General features: G+C 40.6%; 1 protein-coding gene across 10 annotated transcripts in view; it reads right to left on the bottom strand.

Annotated features, from left to right (window-relative positions):
• Nucleotides 1-2,302: 2,302 nt before the first annotated feature.
• The window catches only part of LOC311050919 (uncharacterized protein), a 45,002-nt gene continuing 28,356 nt past the window's right edge, over nucleotides 2,303-18,948 (bottom strand). For 4 of the 10 annotated variants that reach the window (XM_084065168.1, XM_084065175.1, XM_084065177.1 and 1 more), the window contains 13 exons: nucleotides 14,397-14,477; nucleotides 13,855-13,911; nucleotides 12,415-12,486; nucleotides 11,698-11,769; nucleotides 11,522-11,605; nucleotides 7,903-8,016; nucleotides 7,672-7,770; nucleotides 7,084-7,155; nucleotides 6,798-6,854; nucleotides 6,247-6,297; nucleotides 5,914-6,026; nucleotides 4,461-4,664; nucleotides 2,303-4,154 (listed from right to left, as the gene is read on the bottom strand). In XM_084065168.1, coding sequence (XP_083921294.1) covers nucleotides 3,965-4,154; nucleotides 4,461-4,664; nucleotides 5,914-6,026; nucleotides 6,247-6,297; nucleotides 6,798-6,854; nucleotides 7,084-7,155; nucleotides 7,672-7,770; nucleotides 7,903-8,016; nucleotides 11,522-11,605; nucleotides 11,698-11,769; nucleotides 12,415-12,486; nucleotides 13,855-13,911; nucleotides 14,397-14,477 — 1,266 coding nt within the window. In that variant the 3' untranslated portion in view covers nucleotides 2,303-3,964. Of the gene's footprint in view, nucleotides 4,155-4,460; nucleotides 4,665-5,913; nucleotides 6,027-6,246; nucleotides 6,298-6,797; nucleotides 6,855-7,083; nucleotides 7,156-7,671; nucleotides 7,771-7,902; nucleotides 8,017-11,521; nucleotides 11,606-11,697; nucleotides 11,770-12,414; nucleotides 12,489-13,854; nucleotides 13,912-14,396; nucleotides 14,478-18,948 lie in introns of all 10 variants that reach the window. The other 6 variants (XM_084065172.1, XM_084065174.1, XM_084065170.1 and 3 more) reach the window with 6 other exon arrangements.

The raw sequence follows: 18,948 nt of genomic DNA, 5'->3' as shown, positions 1-18,948 counted from the left end.
ACACACACACACACACACACACACACACACACACACACGCGCACCTGGGACCTGAATGGGTGCACCTACATGGCCACGCCCCCACACGGTCACGTGACCAAAGTATTTGCGATGGGTGTGTGTGTGTGTGTGTGTGTGTGTGTGTCAGTTTGTTCCATATCTCTGGCTAACGGGTGTGTTGTGTGTGTGTGTGTGTGTGTGTGTGTGTGTGTGTGTGTGTGTGTGTGTGTGTGTGTGTGTGTGTGCGCGTGCGTGCGTGCGTGCGTGCGTGCGTGCGTGCGTGCGTGTGTGTGTTTATGACGTGTGTGTGTGTGTGTGTGTGTTTATGATGTGTGTGTGTGGGTGTGTTTATGATGTGTGTGTGTGTGTGTGTGTGTGTGTGTGTGTGTGTGTGTGTGTGTGTGTGTTTATGACGTGTGTGTGTATATGACGTGTGTGTGTGGGTGTGTTTATGATGTGTGTGTGTGTGTGTGTGTGTGTGTGTGTGTGTGTGTGTGTGTGTGTGTGTGTTTATGACGTGTGTGTGTGGGTGTGTTTATGATGTATGTGTGTGTGTGTGTGTGTGTGTGTGTGTGTGTGTGTGTGTGTGTGTGTGTGTGTGTGTGTGTGTGTGTGTGTGTGTGTGTGTGTGTGTGTGTGTGTGTGTGTGTGTGTGTGTGTGTGTGTGTGTGTGTTTATGACGTGGGTGTGTTTATGATGTGTGTGTGTGTGTGGGTGTATTTCAGGTCAAAGGTAACACAGTCTGTTCTCAATGTGTTTATAATCTGTCTGACTAATGTTTTATACTCTAGATGACATGACATTACATTATTACATTACATTATTACATTACATGACATTACATTACATTACATTATTGCATTACATTACATTACATTACATTACAGTCATTTAGCAGACGCTTTTATCCTAAGACACTTACAATAAGTACATTCAACATAGGTAGGGAACAAAACTACTAATCACCAGAAGTCTGAAGTGCATTCTCTTCTAAAACAAGCAACTAAGAGTATACCTATCGCTAAGGTAAAAGTGCAATATATCAGCTTCATACTTTATTAAACAGATGAGACACATAGCAAAATCAAAGAATCTCTACAACAGTGGTTCTCAAACTTTTTCATGTCAAGGACCCCCAAATTGACACTTATTAGCCCGCGGACCCCCATTTAAAAAGATATGCCAGGGACCCCAATAAGAGAGGATTTTTACGGCTCTAGCAGTGATTCTCAACCATTTTAATTTCAAGGACCATCAGTTTGACATGCATTAGGGCTATGGACCCCCATTTAATGACATTTCTATCTCTGGGACCCCAATGTATATGGTAAAATCAATGTTAATTTAACTCTGAGAGTGTACAAATGGAACCAAATGGACCCGTAAGGGTCCATTTGGTTCCATTTGTACACTCTCAGAGTTACAGACCCATAAGGGTCCATTTGGTTTCTAACTATCATTTAGCTGGGGACCCCCTGGAACTCCCACAAGGACCCCTGGGGGTCCCCGGACCCCACTTTGAGAACCAACGCTCTACAAATATGTTGTTTCTAAGCTACTGTATGTTCATTTGACAGCTAAGTTTGATATTGATATTTTTTATGCCTTTGTGTGACGTTGTGGTATGATCAATTAGGGCGTTAATGTACGAAAAAAAAAACACAAGAAGTGAAAATATGAAGATAAGGTTTCTGCCCGACAACAACGATATATTCATGTAGTTCCTCTCCTCTCAGCTCATATGAATTCCTTTATGTTACATAACTTACATAAACAACAAATCATGTCTGAACCTCTCAACGACAGAGCTGCATTCCATGTGACATACTCTCTGCTGGAAAGTATATAGGCTACATTTACTCAAGTAACTGAGTACATTTACTCAAGTAACATACTTAACCCATTTAGACCCGAGGCCAATTCTGAAAATATCTGCTAAAGAGTTTTCTGAGAAAAGTATGTTTCTATATCAGAGGTGCTCAAAAGTTTTCATGTCAGGGACCCTCCAAATTATATGTATTTGGCCGTGGACCCCATCTCTTTTTTTTTTCTTTTTTCTAAAATAGCAGATCTACAAGCTCATAGTGCATCACTTCGTACCGCGCTGTGAGCTTGTAGATCTGCTATTTATGAATTGTTTTGAAAAATACGAAAAAATATGTTTTGGAATACTTTTAATAATTATGTTGTTTTTTTTTGTTTTGTTTGAGAACTACTGATTTAGAAGACATTTGTAGAATCGTCCTCAGGTCTTAATGAGTTAAAAAGTCATAAATACTCACAGAGACACAAACCAAAATAATAAGAAATCATGTGTTTTTATTTTATTATATCCCAAAGTACACAACATCACCATTCATGTTCATTCAGCTCAGTTGAGAAAGTATGCACATTTTTCATCTATTGATTAATTAACTGAATTATCACAATGTATTTGTCAGTTTATATGATTTAATCTCCATTAAAATAAAGACTTTACACATCAGAGACAACACCCTGGGCAATGACCTCTCTCTGCCACTAGGAGGCACAAATAGCCTCTCTTTTTACTACTGTATCAGAGTGGTTCACACAGGTACATGTCATTATGCTGTGTAGGGTGTTTTTAAGTGTTTTAAAAACGCTTTATAAGTTATTATTCACACTTATATAAGCTATTATTATTATTGTTATTAAGGCGTGCAACAGTTAATCTAAGTCATCATTTTGGTTGATAATTTAATCAAATAATCTATACATAGCCCTTCCATATTTTGGGCATGTTAGGTAGGTACACATTTTTATTTGTAAAATAGCCGATCTACAATCTTAGAAAATGTTGCCATGCGACACGTTGTGACTTTGTAGATCAGCTATTTTTTTACTATTTTTAGCGTGACACTGTTGTGCGACTAGATATAAAATAGTGCTGAAGTGGTTCATTTATCTGTTGATATATAAAAAAAAACTAAAATTATATTTAAAAAACGTGCTTCTCAATTACTCGATTAATGGAAAAAGTGAAAGGACAATCGCTTACAAACTAATTCATAGTTGCAGCCCATTTATTATTATTAATTATTATTATTACAGTAGTGTCATCGAACAAAAGCCCTTTTCACACCCATGCATTCAATCATAGAAAATTAAAGCATCCATCTTTTTAACTAATATCTAAAACACAGTTTAACCAATTTCATTAGACAGAAAAAAAAACTCATGGATATGTTTTCGTTTTTGTCTCATTCCTAAGACATTTCAAGTCTCCATGGGGTGACTAATCCATAGGAAAAAAAGTCATTTTGGGGTGAACTATCCCTTTAAGTACTGAGACCCCTGAGCCGCAGTGTTAATGTCGTCGACTAAAACCATGACGAAAAATGTTGGTCAGCAACCTTTTATCACTGATGATAAACGAAATAAAAACAACATAAAAACTAAGCTATGATGACTAAAACTAAATATATTGGCAATTTCTTTGAACAAATAAAATGTGTCGTTTGCGCTCTGAAAATAGCAGATCTACAAGCTCACAACGCGTCGCAGCGCGACGCGTTGTGAGCTTGTAGATCTGCTATTTTCAGCAAGCAACGAGTGTATAATCGGCCATTACGACGCCATCAAGACACCGCCAACTTATACATTTTATTAGTCGATTTAGTCGACTAAAATCTTATGATATTTAGTCGACTAAAACTAGACAAAAACTGCGATGACTAAAATATGACTAAAACTGAATTCAAATTGTATTCGAAAGACTAAAGTCAAAAAAATAAAAAGATCTAAAATTTGCTGTCTAAATGAACAGTGCTGAGTAGAGAGGTGTGGTTGCTGGTTCGACTCCCTCCCCTCCCCCCCTCAGAGCTGCTGGTAGGGCCTGTTGACCACTGAGCAGAGGTGTGGTTGCTGGTTCGACTCCCTCCCCCCCTCAGTGCTGCTGGTTAGGCCTGTTGACCACTGAGCAGCAGAGGTGGTGGTTGTTGGTTCAATGCTGCTGGTAGGGCCTGGGCCCTCTGAGCAGGTCAGTGGAGGTGAGGTGGCTGCCGGTGCGACTCCCCGCCTCCCCCCCCGCCCTGCGCGGGGCCCCACCGCCCATCAGGGACTCCATGGGGCTGAGGGGCCGGCGCTGGGGAGGCCCCGCCTCCCTGGGGCTGAGGGACGCTCCGGTCTCGAACCTGTGGAGAGAGGGAGGGGGAGGGTGTCAGGGGACAATTCATTGATGTTCAGATATTAGTGATATATATATATATATATATGTACAATCTATGTAAAGCGATTTGTACAAAAGCACTATATAAATGCACCATTTACCTTTATGTATATACACACACACACACACACACACACAAACACACACACACACACACACACACACACACACACACACACACACACACACACACACACACACACACACACACACACACACACACACACACACACACACACACACACACACACACACACGCACGCGTACGTACCTGGATGGAGGTATCTCAGAGCTGCCAGGCTGCAGCTTCAACACAGGTTTAGAAGGCAGAGACATGGAGGAGATGATGACAGGGGGGGTGCGGGGGGCTTTGGGCTCTCTGCCCCCCCCTGCACCGCCGCTGCTGCTGCCGGGACCCCCCAGGCAGCTATCACCACCAGGGGGCGGCAGGGAGCACTCCAGCTTTGGATCCCTGCTTTAAAACAAATAAATATATATAGATAATTCCATTCAGACCGGAAACACATCTGTGTCATTTTAGATGTCGTTGGCTATCCAAAGATAGCAGATATAGAGCCCTTAACAGACCACTTCACCCTGATAAGAACCAGTATGCGCGCGCAGGCCGGCACCAAATGAACCCCATTCTGTCATGTCTCGCTAGGAGGTTGAATGAACTGAAACCAGCGAAACCCCGAAACAATATGTTGGGAATTGATCGCGTGAAACAATCACCTGTGCATCCAGTCTCAATGTTGGTAAACTAATAATTGGTTATCATTATTATCAATGCCCCAAGACAAAAAAAAGAACAGATCTACAAGCTGAAAACGGTGCAACATGTTGTTAGCTTGTTGATAATCAATTACCTTTTTTGATGAACAATATCAATAGCCAAAGACTATGTATATCCAAACATTTTCCAAACCATTTGATTAATTCCAAACCGTTTCCAAGCCTGGAAAACTGTTTTCTTTTCAAATATTTCCAGGAATCACGATGCATTGTAAGCTTGTAGATCGGCTATTTTCACAGTTTTTCAGAGCTTTTTTTAATCTCGCCTCTGACTACCTCAAATTAAAAACCTCACAAAAAACGTCACAATAGAGCACCGAAGTCTGACTTAATTTACACATTCTACCTGGTTTGCGGTCCCCCCCCCGTTCTGAATCCCCATAGACGTGTTTAATATCTCGTCAAATAAGAACTGTGTTCCAAAAATAAACTAATGATCCCGGCGGTTTGACTCTTATCGTCTTATGGATATGAAGCATCAACTGACGGTGAGAAAACGCTAATGTTACTTCCGCCGAATTTGTTACATTTTCACCAGAAACAGACTGTATAAAATATAAGTGTATCAACTGACTATCATAAACGATACAGAACCTCCTCCCTGACAATATCGCAGAGACAGTTTGTTTATTTTTGGACCACAATTCTTATATGAGACGATTCTATGATGACCCAATGTTATCCTACATAGAAAATGACTTTACGAACCAGGGGATGAACGAGTGACGTCAGTACTTCTATACTCTATAAAAACTGAAACTAGTAATTAAAAAAAGCTAAACTAATCATGTTAAAACATGTATCCAAAAATGTAAATAGGCCATCAAACCCACACATTAAAAAAAACGAATCAAAACTAGATTGAAAACAAAAAAGTCACAACAAAATACAACTTAAAACTAATGAAAACAGTTCAAATCTATAATGACCTTGTTCTGGGATCTCTGTTACAGCTGACCGTCCTCAGGCAGCTCTCACCACCAGGGGGCGGCAGTGAGCACTCCAGCTTTGGATCCTTGCTCTTCTCTCCCCCAGGACAGTCCTGTTGAGATGAATTGATTGGTCCTCATCAGTGGTGGAAAAATTACTCACATTTCTTACTTAAGTAAAAGTATTAAAACTGCAATGTAGAGTAAGTAAAAGTCCGCAATTCAAAATGTACTTAAAGTACCGAAAGTAGGACTCATTATGCAGAATGTCACATTTCACAAGTTTTCAAATGTATACAAATCTAAGAATCTTTCAAAACTAGCACATCTTACCTTGTTCTTGGACGGCCCATCCCCTTCAGAACCAGTGCAGTCCTGTTGACACTATGTCATTTAAAATAACAATGTTATTGTTCTAATACACAGAGGTTTCTGTTATTGTCCTGATTATACAAATGTTTCTGTTATTGTTCTAATATCAGTGGTGGAAAAAGTACTCACAATGTTTACTTAATAAAAAGTATCAATATTGCAATATAGAAATACTTTGTTAACAAGTAAAAGTCAGGAATTAGAAATGTACTTGAGTAAAAGTACAAAAGTATTGGCATCAAAATGTGCTTAAAGTACAAAAGTAAAAGTACTCATTATGCGGAATGTCCCATTTCAAGTTTTCAAATGTATAAAAAGTATACAAATCTTTTGATAGCTTTGATAGCTTTGAAAATAGCCGATCTACAATTCTCACAATGTGTCGCGATTCGACGCATTGTGAGCTTGTAGATCGGCTATTTTCAAATGGCCGAAATGTATATAGGGCTGAAGTGATGTTCACATCATGTCTGTAAAGTTATACATATTGACACATATTCAAATATATGTACCTTCTTCTTCTCTCTCTTCTTCTTGTCATGTTCACTTCCTGATGAGCTGGGAGGAGTCTGATGAGGCAAAGCAGAGAGCCAATCACATTCAGTCATTCACCTGTCTGTCTGTCTGTCTGTCTGTCTGTCTGTCTGTCTGTCTGTCTGTCTGTCTGTCTGTCTGTCTGTCTGTCTAATGACAAAGCATTTTGACAGATTCCACCCCAGAGGTCAAATAAAAGTGCGGTGGGACCATGCCCCAGGGGGGGCAGCCTTTTTCCCTTTTCATGTAAAAAAAGAAAATCACCTCTTTCTTCCTCTTCTTCTTTTTCTTCTCTTTGTCTCCTCCACTAGAACAGTCAGTATCGGAACCAGAGTCCTGCAAACACACAATGTGTCACATGTTTAATTCTCTTTGATTGATTGATTGTATTGAATGACATTTTTTATTAGGCAAAAAGAATGTAAAACAACACAGTTACATTTATAATACTTTTGTCTATAAGATCCGACCAAAAAAGTCCTTGCGGACTTGTTTCCTTAGACTATTCCGTTAGACTATTCCATACCTTGGTGGCAGTGCTATAGAAGGAGAATTTGCCCATGTTTGTTTTATGGGTGGGTGGTACCAGATTGTTGTTTACGCTCCCTCTAGTTTCATGACTGTGGCTGTCACTGACTTTTTGGAGGTATTTATACAGATATGCGGGTATAGGGGGCATTTCGGGCAAATCTGCATTTACGATTTTGAAGACCAGTCCCATTTTTAGTTGTTTAACCCTGTCTTCCACCCTGAGCCAGGCTTGGCTGGCAAAGTGAGTGGGAGAGAGGTGGGTCATGTCTGTGCAATTTTATCAGACCATCAAATGTGTTTTTTTCTTTTTCACATCATTACCTTCTTCTGTTTCTGCTTCTTACTCTTCTTCTTCTTCTTTTTATCCTTCTTCTTCTTCTTCTTCTTTTTATCTGCATCGCTGCCGGAACAATCTGAATCCTAGAAGACGCACCAACAGCAGCATTAACTTCAGCTTAATACATTAACATTAACATGTCCTTCCTTTCAATGTTAATAATGTTAATACAACTGTAATGTTTATGTGAATTATTATTGTTTCATCTGAATCACCTTGTTCTTGTCCTTCTTTTTCTTCTTCTTCTTATCTTTCACGTCCTTCTTCTTCTTTTTCTTTTTCTTCTTCTTCTTCACATCCTCATCACAGGAAGCCTCAGAACAAGAATCCTGGAGACAGGAAACACAAATAACAACATCACATGGTTAACATTACACAAACTTTAATAACACAGCACTCATCTGTTTGTAATGTTCATTAAAGGGATAGTTCACCAAAAAAATAACTTATTTTCTATCAATTACACACCCCATTAAGCCTTGAATTCATGGCTTAATGAGACAATAATTTGATGACTCAAAGGAGGCTCTTTGTGTCTCCTACCAGAGCTGCCACAGGCCATCAAATTATCGTCTCAGGAATGTGACAAAAACAAAAGAAATCCACTAATTCAAGTCTCCACGATAGAAAAAAAAGAGTCATTTTGAGGGTGAACTATGCCTTTAAATTAGTTTTATTAATTAGTTAATTCAACGGAAGTCAAACGGGTGATTTCTTAGGACGGACGTCCCAAGAAATCACCCGTTTGACTGGATGAGGGGGGGGGGGGGGGGGGGGGCAGCCGCCCGCCACTATTTTTCCAACAGTCGGAGGCGCACCGTCTCAAGCGAAGACACGAGAGAAAAAGTACTCAAAATGTTTTACTTAAGTAAAAGTATCAATACTGCAATGTAGAAATACTCTGTTACAAGTATAAGTCCGGAATTTAAAATTTACTTGAGTAAAAGTACAAAAATATTGGTATCAAAATTTACTTAAAGTACCAAAAGTAAAAGTATAAACAAAATAGCAGATCTACAAGCTCACAACACGTCGCAACCCTGGTTCAGCCCATCACAAGCTGCGGCCCGTGTCTCGCCTCCTACGGAAACAAGAACCGCTCCCCGGGACGGCACCAGATGACTGGAAGGGACGGGTACGCCCCTTCCAGTCAATCTTTGACGTTTGGTCACATTTTGTCCCAAGAAGTCACGACAATAATAACATGCATTTAAGGCTGGTACACACTGCAAGACATTAGGTCCGATATTGCTGTCGCCGACATTTTTTGGCTCTCGCCGACAAAACCTCCCGACCTGACGCAGATCGGCCTTTGATCGGTGAGATAATGCTCTGTGTGTGTGAAAGGCTCTGCGACCCGATGTGGCCGCGATTCTCCGCTCTGCGACGGCTTTCCGACCGTTTTCAGATATCTAAATTGTTAGATATTCATCTCTGTCTGGGACAGGACAACAGACGATATCATACACTATGAACGGGGCTGCGAGCACCTTGCGAGGAGATGCACGCTACAGCCAATGATAGCACATTACAGCCACAGTGGGGAGCGTCGCTGGACCTGACCACAACAAACAGTCCCTACCGCAATATTACCGTCCAGTCCTCTAATAAGTTAACATTATAAAACAAAATGAGAAAGTGAGCGAGCCTGGTGGGCTGTTTATTTTAGAGGAATTGTACAGAGAGAGAGAGAGGGAGAGAGAGAGAGAGAGAGAGACAGAGAGCGAGCGCTCTCTCTCTGTGTGTGTGTGTGTGTGTGTGTGTGTGTGTGTGTGTGTCGTTGTCTGTGTTGCCAGATTTTGCGAGAGAAATAAGCAGCCAGGTTTGTGAAAACAAGCCCAACAAAAGCGACTATGAGCACTTTAAGCCTATATACAAATACATTGGATACTTGAAAATAGACGATCTACAAGCTCACGTTGTAGATAGGCTATTTTTAAAGAAGACATTTTTTTTTTGGGGGGGGGGGGGAATATTTACAAAATCCACACAGATCTTGAATGGGGGTCTATGGCACAACATGTTTTCAGAAGGGGGAGGTCTGAGCCTCTGTGGACAATTATTATTATTAATTTGGGGGGTCCTTGCCATGAAAATGTTTGAGAACAACTGGTTCAAACAACATTAGGAAACAAGGCCAAAAAAACAACTACACTTTCAAGCAACTTTACAGAAAAACAATCCCAAAGTCGCTTATAATAAGCATGTATTGGGTCTGACTCTGGAGATAGCATCCTAGTGAACTATCCTACAGTGTGTCAGCCCTTGTCGGGGATCAATCGTGTTGTGAAGACCACAACGATATTATGACAGCCGATTTCAAGAAATAAACTCCTGCATAAATAATAAACTCGCGCCGCGTTTCCAGCTTGTAGATCTGCTACTTTCGATGCTTTCGTGTGAGCTGTAGTATGAACAAATAGGGCGTTCATTTATACGGGGGGGGGGGGGAGGCCCGGACGGCTGGCGTAGTGGTCCGGGCACCTAATGGCTGCTAATGCTAATGCCTAAAGCCTGACAGCGTGTCGCGGGTTCGAGTTCCGATCCCGACCACCTTTGCTGCGTGTCACTTCCCATCTCTCTCTCTCTCCCCATTTCTTGTCTGTCTACTGTAAATGGTGCATTTACATAGCGCTTCTATCCGAAGCGCTTTACATCGATTGTGCCATTAACCCATTCACACACACATTCATACAACACCGATAATCTGAGTTCCCAGAAGTTTTCGCCAGCTCTGGCGAGGAACTTCTGGGCCAGAGCCCTGGTATTTGTGGGCGGGATGTACCTTACGCTCTGAATCTGAGCGGACACGCCTCTTACCGGTCTGAGAGCTGTGCAACTCGTCTAAAAAGTCCGACGAGAGGCAAACAGCAGTACACAACAATGGCGGCCGAAATTTCTCAAGGGGAAATTGCTTCCCGTCGATCCTATTTAGATGCAACACCCACTGCATGTGGATCCCGCCCCCTTTTCTTCATTGGCTGTTGATTTGAATCACAACGCAGTGGCCGCGCCCCTGCTGTCCAAGCTCCGACGCTAACCCTCCCAGACTAATACACCGATGGAGGAGGAAACCATGCAAGGCACCAACCTGCTCATCAGGAGCAATTAGGGGTTCAGCGTCTTGCTCAAGGACACTTCTACACTAACTCTAGGGGAGCCCCAGCCCGGGATCGAACTGGGAACCTTGCGGTTTTCCAGTTCCAGTTCACACTACCCGGCCACTCTACCCCTGAGCCACTGCCACCCAACTGTACTCTACTGTATCCAACATCCCATTGTAAAGCTGAATCATGTGAATCATAACTCCATGTCATGCTGACATTATGACTTACTACTGTCATTTTAATGGTTCATAGTTTATAAATATAACTTCTTTTCCATCACTGCCTGCATGAAACTGCGATATAGAACATCACCAAACACAGCACTGTTTGTTTTCTTAATACAAATGTTCCTGTTGATTTTGCTATTTTTATTAAGAAGAAAACCCGGACTGGATCTGTGGATACGGATCTTCAAATAGTAAAATCAACGTCAAGGAAGTTGACATTTTTATAAAAAAAAAAAACTACTGTTGTACAGGGTTTGGTGATGTTCTATATTGTCTGAATCAGCTTTATTTGTGTTCGTTTATGTGCTAAAAGAGTGACTTTGAGATCTGTTTCACCGTACAGTCAATGAGGAGTGTATTTTGAATTATCAATTTCTAACCAATGGAGCAATTATTTTAGATTTCTTTGGAGTTACATCATGGCAAGGTAACTACACAACCCAAACCTCTACCACAGTGGTCTTACCCTTTAATACCAGACCAAATGCCTTCATCATTACCTCCTTCTTCTGCTTCTTTTTCTTCTTCTTATCTTTCTTCTTCTTCTTCTTTTTATCATCATCGTCGCTATCAGAGTCACAGTCCTGTCAGAGAGAAGATCATTCATTTAATCTCAAACAGAGTCAGTCAGAGTCGTGTCGCATCGCTGACGTCTGCGCTCATATACTGTAAATACCTTTTTCTTCTTCTTCTTCTTATCTTTCTTCTTCTTTTTCTTCTTCTTTTCATCATCATCAGAGTCAGAATCCTGTCAGAGGGAACATACATCCTTCATTTAGTCCCAGTGTCGAACAGTGGTGTAAAGGTAAATACTCATGAACGTAGCATCCGCTTTCCGTGAAACTTTATACGCACATCACCACTAGGCCAAGGAAGAAATGCCACCCTACATTTTTTCAAATCAGCCTCATGGTGGCGCTGTAACAGGCAGATTCACGTTTTGGCCTATACAGTTCAAGAGTTGTAGGCCAAAACGTGAATCTGCCTGTTACAGCGCCACCATGAGGCTGATTTGAAAAACAAAAAAACCCAAAAAAAACAAAGTTGTCCTTTAATTGTATTACCTTAACAAGCATTTACATGAATACTTGCATGTTTTAAGTTGCTAGTTTAAAGTCTTCTTTCAATTACCATGATATGGGGTTTTGTAAATTACGGTCCTGTTAATGTTTTAATTGATGATAAAGTACAGCATGCCTCTATACTGGTTCTATTCTGAGTGAAGATTTGTCTTACGGTTAAATTTGCAACGGGAAATTCCAAGATGGTGGATTTGAACTTAGCTGAAATAGTGACTTTAAAACAGATCTGTATAGAAAACAATGGGTGACATTATGGCTCCCTTTGTACATTATTTTTTTACCCTCTGTGGTCAGCACTCATATATACATACCTCTTTCTTCTTCTTCTTCTTTTTCTTCTTTTTCTTCTTGTCCTCATCGCTGTCAGAGCCGCAGGAGCCATCCTGACATGAACAACAGAAAATGTCATCAAATGTCATCTGTCTAGCATTAAAGAGCTGGTGCCATGTTTTTGCACTTTTTCTGTTTTTCATGTGTCTATGAGGTTGATAGAATTTCATTAAGCGCCCCGGAGGTGGTTTTATGGTGTTTTATGTCTTCTCTGATTATTTGGAGTTTCTTCCTGGAGGCTGAAATCTTGAGGGTCAAACGTGCCAATAGAGAAAAAGCCCTTTAATGACATCACAGAGCCCCCAAAAAACATACCCTCCCCCTCATTATCATAACACAACAGGTGTGGGCATGAGGAGGAGGAGGGACTAGGACAGGTGGGTGGTGCTAAGGTGGTGGAGGAGGTGCTAAGGTGAGAACCAGGCATACTTAATGAACTGGAGGCGTGTCCACATAAAAACATTTTTTTTAACAATTTCTGTACACTTTTTTTTTGAAAAAAATCCTTACATAATAATAATACCTTATGATCAGGTTTTAGGGTTGAAAAATATCATGGCACTCCATCTTTAACATAATGTCAAGTTGAAACCTCATATGTTCCAAAACTGTTACTTTCAGATTCAAATTGAAAAAGCATCAAAAGCAGCAGATCTACAAGCTCAAAACGCGTCGCTTCGCAAAGCGTTTCGAGCTTGTATATCTGCTGCTTTTGATGCTATGCGTAAAATAAATGTATGATTAGAATTTGTATGAGCAGGAAGGAGTGAAAAAAAGGGTCTGTCTATGTAAAAATGTGTATTCACCTTTTTTTACCTATTTTCCCCCTCTTTTGTTTTTCTCAATGATTTGTGTGACGCTGTGGCGTGAATATTTGATACGATTTGTATCATATTTGATACTACCGGGTCTACAAGAAATGTTTTTTTTTTTTTGTAATGTTAAAACGACTTGATTTTATTTTTTTTCTCAAATTTTTATACCCACGATTTTGTAACCCTATTTTTTACACCCAGTGCCAATCTCTATGTAATCCTGGGCACTACACTCCCCTCACCAGCCTAGGGAGGCCAGGGCCGAGCTCATGCCTCCTTCAATGCATGAGAGCCAACTGACCTTCTTGTCACCTGACAGGGGGGGAGTTTCCCTGGTTGGACGTAGCGCGTGGAAGGAACACGTTATTCCAACCAGTTCCCTTCCCCTCCATCAGGCGCCCCGGCTGGCCAGGGGGAGGCAGTAAAACCGACTTGTAATACCCCTTGTATCAAATATGATACAACAAATAAATGATACAAAGGAATGTTAAAAAAAATGGAATGGCATTTTCTGACCTTTCCTTCATAGTTCGGGTTCTACAGGGATAATATAATAATGACTTACTGTCCAACCTCACAGTATTAGTCAAACATTAATGATCTCACCTTCTTCTTCTTCTTCTTCTTGTCCTTCTTTTTCTTCTTCTTCTTGTCCTTCTTTTTCTGAAATCAACAAAGGTATACTGTACGTCACGCCATGTGTGATCGTCAATGTTCTCTTTAGAACACTAAACAGTTTGGGAACCACTGTTCTAAAACTGAGGGTCTTTGAAGTGCAGAAAGTTGTCTGTGATTAGATCAGTGGTGCTCAAACGTTTTCACGTCGAGGACCCCCAAAATTGATTATGTATTTGGCTACAAACCCCCAGCTGAAAATATGTTGTGCCAGGGACCCCCCAGAAGCAAAGATTTGAGTTAAAGATGTTCACTTAAAAATATATATTCAAAGATTTTCATGATTTTTCTAAAAATAGAAGATCTACAAGGACATAGTGCTATGTCCTTGTAGATCTGCTATTTTTTAGGTTGAAGTGGTTAAACGATTGCTGCTACAGCAACACATTTTGGGGGGTAAACCCCCCCAAGGACCCCTGGGGGTCCCCGGACCCCACTTTCAGCACCACTGGTTTACATGTTGACCTTCTCACCTTGTCGTCGTCATCATCATCATCACTATCAGAGGAGGAAGAGGAGGAGGAGGGGTCTTCATGACAGGAACAGCTGCACTTCTAGAGAAACACACCAGAGGTTTGTAATCAGGTTGGTCTTACAGATCTGTTCAGGATGTACTGGTTTAAATCAGGTGGTCTAACACATTGGTTCTCAAAGTGGGGTCCGGGGACCCCCAGGGGTACTTGAGGGGGTTCCAGGGGGTCCCCAGCTAAATGATGGACAGGAACCAAATGGAACCTTATGGGTCTGTAACTCTGAGAGTGTACAAATGGAACCAAATGGACCCTAACGGGTCCATTTGGTTCCATTTGTACACTCTCAGAGTTAAATTAACATTGATTTTACAATATAAATTGGGGTCCCAGAGGTATAAATGCCATTAAATGGGGGTCCGTAGCCCTAATGCATGTCAAACTGGGGGGTCCTTGAAATTAAATTGGTTGAGAATCACTGCTAGAGAGCCGTAAAAACCTTCCCTTATTGGGTTCCCTGGCTTATATTTTCAAATGGGGGTCCGCAGGGTAATAAGTGTGAATTTGGCGGTCCTTGCCATGAAAAAGTTTGAGAACCACTGATCTTACAGATCTGTTCAGGATGTACTGGTTTATATCAGGTTGGTCTTACAGATCTGTTCAGGATGTACTGGTTTGCTGCGTTCACAGATAAAAAACGTAGAAATGACAATAATGACCGACACCAATAACAATCAAGATAAATATTGTATTATGGCCAAAACACGCCATATCGTCACCCTACTAAACTAATGGCCTAATCAAAACTTTATTACAGCCTGAGGCCAATAGGGGACATACAAAACATTAAAAAACATACAATAAAACATTAATATATAAAAGCTAAAAAGCACAGTAAAACATTATAAAATGCACTTGTACCAATGCTTCCACATTTGGGAGCGGTATCTTACTGAGCTGTGCCTTGGATTTATCATATTGATAATCACCTCATTAAGAGACCCATCAAGTCTACATTTAAAACTATAAATAAGGTTATTATGAGCCACCTTAAGTTTGCGTAAGCTCTCTTTTTTATTTCACCCATAAAGGGGCAGTATACAAAGGAGTGCAGTATGCTCTAAACATATTTATTTTAACCTCATCAGAGCAGTAGTGAAATTTTCTTACCAGCATATTAGCTTGAGCATACAACATACGTCTCTGTCTGAACATGTCAGCATCATCTTCCATCTTATCATTTATAATATGCCCCAACTGTTGCACACAGTAAGGGTTTGCCCAGACAAATGGAAAACAGGAAAATTAAGTTTCAGGTCCTCCTTGGTCCTGCAGATCATTACCACACTCTTTTTGGCATTGTACTTCACATCAAACTGAACACCATATTCTGAGCAGATGTTAAGTAGCTCCTGAAACCCAGCACTACTAGGGGATACAATGGCCAAATCATCGGCATACATAAAATGATTGACCAGGGTGTTACCTATCATGCAACCAGTCCTAGCCCCTCCCAGCTGCTTCGACAGGTCGTCCATATATAGGTTAAAGAAGGCAGGGGATAAAAGCCCCCCCTGCTTAAAGGGCAAGACCACTTTGGTAGAGGTTTGGGTTGTGTAGTTACCTTGCCATGATGTAACTCCAAAGGTGGGCAAGAAATTAAAAAAAAAATGCTCCATTGATTAGACATTGATAATTCAAAATATGCTCCTCATTGACTTACATTGTACGGTAAAACTGCTCTCAAAGTCACTCTTTTAGCACAAAAACGAACGCAAACAAAGTTGATTCAGACAATATACATCACCAAACCCAGTACTGTTTTTTTTTTTAATAAAAATGTCAACTTCCTGATGATTTTGCCATTTTTAATAAGTAGAAAACCCGGACTGGATCGGCGGATCCGGATCCAGATCTTCAAATAGTAAAATCAACAGGAAGTTGACATTTTTATTAAAAAAACAAACAGTACTGGGTTTGGTGATGCTCTATATTGTCTGAATCAAATACGTTTGGGTTCATTTATGTGCTAAAAGAGTGACTTTGAGGGCGGTTTTACCGTACAATGTAAGTCAATGAGGAGCATATTTTGAATTATCAATTTCTAATCAATGGAGCAATTATTTTTTATTTCTTGCCCACCTTTAGAGTTACATCATGGCAATGTAACTACACAACCCAAACCTCTACCAAAGTGGTCTTACCCTTTAACCCCATTGCCTACCCCGAAGGGAGAGGATATACTATTGCCCCATTTCACTCTCATGCTTTGTTTGGCATACCAGTAAGCCAGGATGCGTATGATGCATCCAGGCACACCCCTCTGGTTAAGTTTAACAAAGAGTTTATGATGATTAATACGATCAAAAGCCTGAGACGCATCAATAAAACCTATCAGCATAGTAGAACCATGTCTTCTGTATGTTTCAACAGCCTCTTTTAAGGCATATATACATAAGTCTGTACTGTGTTTAGCCTTAAAACCAAATTGGTTGTCTGTGGTGGAGATAAAAACACTTATCCTATCCAGTAGGATCCTTTCAAGTACTTTAGACAAAATGCTAGCTATTGCAATGGGTCTATAATTAGCCATACTCCTTAACCTTGCCCACCTTGTCTTTAATGACAGGCACTAGGGTGACTGTGAGCATGGAATCTGGTAGGATCCCATGTGTTATCAGTCCTGTAAGGCAGATTGACAGCAGTGCTGCAACTCTAGGGCTGGCTAGCTTTAGGTGCTCAGCACTAATGTTATCAATGCCACATGCTTTTTTATCAGCTAATTATCTAATAGCGAGAAAGATCTCATTTGGGCTGAAGTGTACTCCACCCTCCTCTAACTTACCTATATAATAGGGTTCACTCTTTACACAGTTGAACAGAGCAGCATAATGCTGCCTCCATAACTCAGTTATGTTTTCTGTACCTGAAACACCATCAATATTACAAGGCAGTACTGCTTTAGACCTATTTATATTTTTAACCTCTTTCCAAAAGCCATTGGCATTATTACTTAGCAGTTTCCCGGCCATAGAATCAGCTCTCATAGTTTGCTCATTCTTTCCCACAAAACGCACTGCCTGCTTATACCTGGCATTAGTTACCTTTTTATACATAAGTTCGGGCCCCTGTCTAGGTTTCCCAGCAAAAATCCAGGCCCTATGGGCCGCCTTAGCTTCTTCATGGTGGCTAGCAACATACATGTTCCTCCTAAGTCATTGTTTTAAGTTTTTCAGGAAAAATAAAAAACTGATCCAAAACAAAACTATATGATATTTCTTAATCATTTCACCCAAAACATTATAAAAAATTATGACTATTAAAATAAAAATAACACTGTCTGTCAGTTATGTAACATAATACATAGGTTTAAATAGGATTAAATTTGACTTAGGCCAAAAAAAAAAATGGCCTAAATCAGTAAATAATTTGGTCTATGTCACAAAACCATGTGACTTAGGCCAAAATAATGTCCTATTTTGTCCTAAGTCACACTATAGGGAGAGAGAGGCCATTCTACTAAAAGGAGAGTGAACAGCATGATCCTTTTCAATTAGGAGATGGGCCATTTTACCAGAGGTGTCCAGTGTCATGAGGAGCTGACTTAGGCAAAAATATCATTTCCCTCAAAACATGACTTAGGCCATTAGTTTAGCAAGGTGACAATATGTAATATCCTATACTCAAACCTTGTTAGAAAATAGTGGAAATGACAGATCTATAAGCTCACGATGCTACGAGCTCACGATGTAAGCTCACGCATCGTGAGCTTGTAGATCTGTCATTTCCCTAATTTTTTGGAAAATGTAAAAAATAAAATATTAACTTTCTCAACATGGAAAAGGTTGACAATTATGCAATTTTATTTTCTATTATCTCAAATAATTGCGATTAGGCGATGATGTAATAATTGTGACGAGGTCTAGTACTCTCCCACACAATTCTCACTTGTAACGAAGGAAAAACTAAGCCTTGCCATCAGCCATTTTCCCTGTTATTTTAACCTTTATGAAGCACAGCGTTATACGCCAAAACTGTAATCAGCTGTCCGTCAGCTTTCTATTTCCCATTCACAGCGCTGCTGGTCATTACATCACACATTCATATACTCCAATCACAGCTCACGCATGAGCAAAGAGGTTCCTTTAAATACGGCTTCATATTCTCTAGGTCTTTCTTGGTTGCTGAACCAATGCATTCTGCTAGCTCCTCCTCCACCCCAGCCTCCACCTTCTGATTAGAGTCTGGCATAGGCTCAAATACTTGTGATTATCATGTATATCTGCTAATTCAAACTAATATGTCAATGTAGCTACTGCTTATTGTTCACATTGTATCCCTATGGCGGATTTGCTTAACACATTGTGTGCCAAAAACGGTCCGAACCGTTTTTGAGAATCCATGCGTCATGGGCCATAAACCAGTGGTTCTCAAACGTTTTCGTGCCACAGACCCCCAAATAGACACTTATTAGACCGCGGACCCCCATTTGAAAAGATAAGCCAGGGAACCCCATAAGAGAAGATTTTCATGGCTCTCTAGCAGTGATTCCCCA

Source organism: Gymnoscopelus microlampas, assembly GCF_963454915.1.
Source record: "Gymnoscopelus microlampas genome assembly, chromosome: 8".
Classification (NCBI taxonomy): Eukaryota; Metazoa; Chordata; class Actinopteri; order Myctophiformes; family Myctophidae; genus Gymnoscopelus; species Gymnoscopelus microlampas.
Note: the sequence above shows the minus strand (reverse complement) of the source record. Positions and strands in the feature narration are given on the sequence as shown.